This window comes from Nuphar pumila, unplaced genomic scaffold, assembly GCF_984573655.1.
Source record: "Nuphar pumila unplaced genomic scaffold, dmNupPumi1.hap1.1 HAP1_SCAFFOLD_2557, whole genome shotgun sequence".
In the NCBI taxonomy this organism is placed as follows: Eukaryota; Viridiplantae; Streptophyta; class Magnoliopsida; order Nymphaeales; family Nymphaeaceae; genus Nuphar; species Nuphar pumila.
This window is the reverse complement of record NW_028323953.1, coordinates 12,084-19,010: the sequence shown is the minus strand read 5'-3', so window position 1 is coordinate 19,010 and position 6,927 is coordinate 12,084. Positions and strand designations below refer to the sequence as shown.

General features: G+C 50.9%; 1 protein-coding gene across 1 annotated transcript; it reads right to left on the bottom strand.

Moving 5' to 3' along the window:
* Positions 1–352: 352 nt before the first annotated feature.
* On the bottom strand, positions 353–3,200 carry LOC149808634 (glyoxylate/succinic semialdehyde reductase 2, chloroplastic-like; the record flags this gene model as incomplete). The annotated part of the gene is made up of 4 exons (XM_089995218.1): positions 3,132–3,200; positions 1,831–1,981; positions 841–1,053; positions 353–594 (listed from the first exon to the last, which is right to left on the bottom strand). Coding segments are annotated over exons 1-4 (675 nt in total), but the record flags the coding sequence as incomplete, so codon positions are not given.
* Between the last annotated feature and the right edge of the window lie 3,727 nt (positions 3,201–6,927).

Below are 6,927 nucleotides of genomic sequence, written 5' to 3'. Positions count from 1 at the left end.
GTGTATCAGTGGTGCTTTGGCATTTGGAGACAGGAGAAACCAATCAAACACTCCTCTAATACTAAAATGCCCCTTTGTCTCTCATGACATGTCCCTGATTGTCTCTCATCAATCAGAGACACAAGAAAAGCATGTAGATTGCCGCATAAAAGAAAAGAAAAGTGCTTGTAGGCTTTGGCAGCTTGCTTTCTTCCCACCAGCTAAAAAATGCTGTACCTGGACTCGACGGTGTAGAGCACCCGTGTTCCGCCAAAACGGACTTGACCCCCATTTCTGTCCGTACAAGTCATGTACTTGCACGCGTGTGAACCCATAAATCACTCATGCCTAGCGAAACGCTGGAGAGCACTACCTTTGCAGCAATCATGGGGCTGGCCATGGCACCCAGTCCCAAGATATCTACCAACTGAGAGGTGGAAAGACCAGAGCGCTCAGCCAAGTGAACACCCTCAGCCAGAGAAGCCATCATGGATCCCATGACCATGTTGATCACCAGCTTCATACGAGCTCCAGCTCCGGAGTCTCCAAGGAAGAATTTGGCTTTTCCCATGACATCCAACGGCCCAGCCACAGCATTGTACAGCTCTTTCTCACCTGGATGCATGCTTCGCAAGTTGCCCTTGGAGTTGCTAATGGCCGTGTAATCGCAGTACTCATGTACAGATATGATAGGGATCTTCATACAAATAGGGGTTGAACCCCATGTTGAACCAGAACGACTGAACCAGCGCCGTTCTGGTTCAACACCCCATTCTGGCAAAGCACTGAAAGATACATCAGTTTGCTAACCTTACCTAGCGTCATTGATCATGTGTTGGCTGATGAGAATAATCATCGTACCTGCTGCCAAGAAAATGAGTTGGCCTTGCTCTGCTGGACCCTTGGACCCGGAGACAGGTGCTTCTAGGCAGAAGCCCCCAGCTTGGGACACCTCATAGGCAATCTCAACTGCTAAAGCTTCTGATAAGGTCGACATGTCGATGTATCCCTTCCCTCTGATACCCTCGCAAATCCCGTTGGCACCCAGCACCACAGTTGCTGCTGCCTCGTTATCTGCATATCTCCATATGTACTGAATCCAGCACCACTACAACCTGAACCAGCTGACAGGGACACTATTAATTTTGAAAGACCATGCTTGCTTGTCCAGCATGAGCCGATGGACCCAGACCTCTATGTGCTCTGGGTCAACCAGCACAACGATACCCTGAAGCAGCTGATAGGGACAGTCTGTCGTTCGAAAGACAAGGCTTGCTTGTCCAGCATCAGCTGATGAGCTGAGACAGCCAAGACTTCCTGAACCAGTGCTCTGCCAGAATGGGTTTCAGCCCCCAGTTCTGTCCCAAAATTTCAGGCATTTTCGGGAATATCTGGACCAGCACTTCACAGGGTCTGGCGAATCACTGAAGCCCTGAAGCCTTTGTATCCACAGTCCAAGCATCATAACGTTGCAGCTCTAGGTTCTCGCCTGAACCAGCTGGTAATCTTGATATGAGCTCTCACCTTCCAAGTAGTTCTTGGAGTGCCAATGTCCATGGGATGCGGTAGGGTTGTAAAAAGATAGATCATAGTCAATTCTGTCCAAGAATCACGCTTCCAGCCCAAATTGCACTAGCCCCACAATGTGCTGAAATCAGGAATCCTTCACTAAAGGGGGCATTGGCTGACTCTCACAGTGTAGCAATGCTCCACTGCGATGGCACATATCAGAGGTTCGCCAGGCCGTGCGATTTGCGGGTCCTGATTCCCAAAAATGCGTGCATTTTGAGGTCGAAAATATGAGTTGAAACCCGATCTGGCAAAGCACTGGCAAACATGGCAACATCCCACCTGCCAGCATGGCAAAGGTGTAGTCGGCCATGGATGCGAGCTGGGCGGGTGTGTCGGCGATTGTTGCGCCCAGCTTCTCCAATGGCGCACATGACTCTTTGCTGCGGTTCCACACCACAAGCTGATATCCAGCCTGTATCAGATTGGTCGCCTGCACCAGGCGGTGCTGTTAGCCAGCAATTGTTTCACAGGCTGAGGTACAGTGGCGTGGCTGAATAAATAATACATCAACCAAGTACTTCACCTTGAGTAATGGTGGAAGAGGGCTGCTGATTACGGGGCGTTGTTGTTCTTTGTGGACGCTCCCAGGAGGTGGCCTTGGGTAGTTTGTAGCAGTACACACAACTACGCTTATCACCAGCGACACCACGAGGTGGCCCACCCCGGAAAGCATTGTTGCTGGTGTGGGCTGTTCAGCGTTCTTGAGGGACGGGAGAGGGAGAAGCGTGGAGAGTTATTTGAGGCTGGCTATATCTGCCTTTTGCTCTTGTTAGAATTGTGTACAAGAAGGGTGTTGATGAACTGGTAGCCTGTACCAATTCATCAACACTTGTTCCCGGTGCTTGTAGACTGTATAATCATCGTTTGGATACATGCCTTGCTGGACGGTAACAGCTAACGTAAACGGAAACTATAAGCTGTGACTGTGATATTTCATGATCAATCGATCGAGTTTTGAGTTGTTGGGTTCGGATTTGTTGTGTATGAGGCATTATGCTGCTGTCTCTTTCAATATTTTGCAGCATGAGTTAGAGGAGCAGATGCGCAGTGATGTTTTGAGGTGTTGGGTTCAGATTTGTTGTGTATGGGGCATTGTGCTACTGTTTCTCACCAGGATATTGCAGCATGAGTGAGGGGAGCAGATGCACAGTGGTGGCACACCCGAAAGATTTTCCTTTGTAGGGTGAATTTGATACGGACAACGATGTGATCTGTGAATGACTATCCTCTTGAGACATCGTCATTTGGACCCCACATAACAGTGGGCGGCAATAAGCAGAACCCGAGAAACCCACCATCCTGACTGGAATCAGAGAAGAAGACGTCAAGAAAATCAACGCGACCTTATCTGATGATGCTTTTTATGTCTGCAGCATGCACTGGCATGGCAAACTCATGCTAGCGGGCTCGTTTACCCGCACCAGGCGCGAGGTTTTGTATGGTAAGTAACATGTAGTTTAAGCAGTGACATGAAATCCGGATGTACGAGACCCCATTATGCGGACGTCATTTACAGCTAGACAGGACATAATTATGTGCCGAACCCTGTCGCATTCTCTGTGGAGGAATGGAATCATTACCATCGGTACTCCCATGATGCCTGTGCCAACAAATCCCAAAGTGGTCTCTCCTGGAGCTGCTGGTTTCATCGCGTGCAGTTTGTACAAGCCTTTGCCTCGTGATAAGGGTTGGCCAGAACGACACGGCCGTACACAAACCCTACCAACACGACCCCTTTTACACAAGACGTCACTCATCGGATGCTGGATACTCGCGAAAACGTATGATGACATGTTATGAAACTAAATCTCCCCAATAACTGAGGAGTCAAAGTTCGATGCGTATTGTGCGATTGCCAAGACGAGTGTTGGGCTCGCAAACCAAAAGAATCTGAAGCAATGCGGCAGATAGCGTTTAGCAATCCCTTCGTATATGCATCCAGATCTGTATGACGTCCATGCGCTGGTCCTAATGTATGCTTCATGGGCAATGGTACGCTGTGGGGATTTCATGTCGTGACATTTCTAGCGTGCGGGGCACTTCAGATCTATCTGCGGCGTAGACTCCGCTATAGATAGCGTGCGCAACAAACATGCCGCAAAGAAGGTGCCACCAATTTTTGAAGGACACACTAACGGTTCCATCAGCAGTTGCAAGTGCCAAGCCTCAGCGCTGCAACAGCCGTAAGGTAGTACCAGTGTCAGTTGACACTCTCGTGAACGGTCCGAGAGAAATACACGAGTGCGCCAAGCGAGCAGCATGGGTATCGATGCCTCTTCTGGTTTGATGCTTGCTACCGCTCACAAGAATGGTATGCCTGTTGAGCTGTGTGCATCTGCGCTGAAGTGCGTTGAGCATTATAATCTTCAACAAATTCAGTGAACGTGGGCTCAGAGACGATGCGCAGCGTCGTACGACTTACTTACCAGGTATGGAGTGATCATCATGAGTTTAGACGCCTCAAAGGAGTATTGACGAAAGATGGGAGGTCATTGCAGATCATCTTGTGACATAATGACATGGCCGCTCGCACTTAGATAATCGCAGGAAATAGTCAACAAGCAACGCATGGCGGCTCGCACGAGCCATCATGATCATCATCATGAGGGGCCATGCAACGCCGCATATCAAACTCAGCTCGTTTGTGATGGTTACAAAAGTTGCTCTTGCAGCGATTGCCGCCGCAGATTACCCCCGCCCGATTTCAGCGGCGTTTCAAATTTCATGTGTTTGATGTCAGCTCGTTCGCGGGTTGGTGTGCACCACGTCCAAGGGTGGCCGCTGCACTGGCGCAGTACATACAAGGATGTGGCGTTTCAGCGATGGCATGTTCGATTGCAAAGCACAACAGCGATGGCATCGCAGGGGGGCCTTCTTCAAGGCCTGGGCAGCTGCAATGTCGATGAGAACGCGTCCATGCGCCTCCACCTCCGCGATGACGTCGTCTACAGGCCGAAAGAAAGCAGTTGTGAAACTGTTCCAGTGCTCTGCTGTTTTCAGACGCTCGCTCACCATGTCGCGGCTAATCACGTGCATGTGCAGTTGGCGCATGGACGGAATCGAGTGAAATCCCACAGCCATGCCCGCCTGCATCAGCAAAACGCTGTTGAGATGTACGCCGTGGTCTAGACAACACGTGGCCAAATGCCCAGCGTTGCGCTGCGTCACGTTCTCTATCCAACGTGACGACACGTTTTGATCCAGTAGTCTACGGCATGCACGTTCGGGCAATACAGCTCAGTGAATCTCCGCGGCCGCATCATCATTACATCACATAGATAATGGCAGGGAATAGTCAACAAGGCCGGCGCATCATCATCACATCGCACAGAGAAGCGAAATGACATTCGCTCACACATCATCATTACATCACATAGATAATGGCAAGAAATAGACAAGAAGCAACAAGGACAGCGCATTCGAAGTGGCACAGCTCATTGAACGTCAGAGGTCGGAACAAGCAAGCCTGTCATGAACGCGCGGCCGCTGGCACGAGCTAAAACTTGAAGAGAGCGCCGGTACATAATAGCGTTGCCCCTACATAGGCCGATGCAGAGTTCCCGTAGCGCATTGGTGACAAATTCACCCTTTATAACGTCACCCCCAGCACTCGCTGTCGCATCATCATCGTCATGAGTCATTACATATGAGCGAACCAATCCCACGGAGATCCACAGAATTCAATCGTACATGGCAGTCAACAACAGGAACACACCTCTCCGACAGCAGCAGCGTTGGCGGATGCCCAGGCACGAGCAACATCTCTCATGTGATACAGGGTGCCCAAATGGCAGCGGCCCAGGCACGAGATGTCTGCCAGCTCCATGCTCAATGCAATGACCAACGAGTGGTACCTCGCCTTGGGATAGGCATCCTTGATGAAGAGCACACGGTCATCATGAGAAACCTGAAGCAAATCATTTCATGTGTGATCATCCAAGGAGGTCGGTTAGAACACACAGATACATCGATCTGGTAACTCACGGGTCAGATGCAGTGTTCCGCCAAAACGGAGATCATTCAGAATTAACACAGCATTTGCATGCATGACGGTCTAATGGGGCATTCCAATGCAAAACGCTTTTGTAAACAGCGAAATCCAATTTGCTATTCAAGTCCTAGAAGCTGAACCCCCATTTTCGTCCCCAAAACTCAAGCGCTGGCAGGCTTCTGAACCCAATTATGACTCTGCCTGACAAAACACTGGTCAGATGCCTACCAGATACATCTGTGTTCTGCACGCTTGCATCATGTTTAACAAGATCCCTATTCCACACATGCAATCGAAAGCGCGCATTGTGACGTGAGAAATCTAGCATTCAGATTTCAGACCTCCAAACACCTTTCTCGGCTCTTCATCTTGCCTGGAAACGACGTATACCGTAGTTTAGACAACCATTGGCCAGTTGCCATGCGCTGCGCTGCGTCATGTCCTCTATCCATTTTGTAGCCAGATATCACAAAATACAAAGTGCGATGGTTCGTACCCGTAGGTCCCCTCGAAGCCACGTTCGTTTAATTGTGGCACAGCATGACATGCATTGCCGGTTCGGTTTCCAGCAATAGCCAAGATCCCCACAACCCCACCTGCCTCTTTTGAGCGGCAGTACCACACTCAAATGAGGGGCTCAGCTAGGCCACCGCGCAGAGAGGGACACAGCCATGGCGTCCAGCCATGCTACAACGCATTATGATCAACCAGAACATGTGTCGCGAGCTGAAATATCAGGCAACCTGACAGTGAGGCTGACTCCACTGGGCCAAAACCCGATTTAGCGGCCGATTAAGCGACTTGCATTGGACCAAAAGTTAATCAGTTGGTCAGATTAAGCCATTCGATTAAACGTTTATGCCGATTATGCCACCGTGTTGAGAAGACCCAGGGCTGCATACGCACATAGAGAGCTGGCACCTCCTGCTGGAGCTTTCCAGGATTCTGAGCCCAGTTGACGAACGGTTTGCTCCACGCGCCCGCCTTAGCCCACATATCCGCAAAAAGTGACTGCGTCGGCGCATCAGCTTCCGCAGTGCATGATTCACCCCCCACCCCCCGCTCCGCTGTGTCTGCCCAACTTGAGGGCTGGACATGCTCCCCACCTGAGGGTGCTGCTGGTCCTGGGCCATCCCCATGAGCGCTCGAGAGCTGAAGGCCCGCGCTGAGACTGCTCGACGGTGGCAAGCCAGAGGGCTGCGAATCGGCAGCAGAGTGCAGTGTCCGCTCGGACAGGGGCCTGTGGGTGGGGGCCTGGACGTGTTTCCAGGGCCGAGCTGCTTTGCTTGAGGGAGAGGCGATCCCTTGGCGCGCAGCTGCTGACATCAGGGTTGCGAATGCGTTGGGCTGCAAAGCGCTTGTTTGCGCGCTTGCCGCAGTCTCAT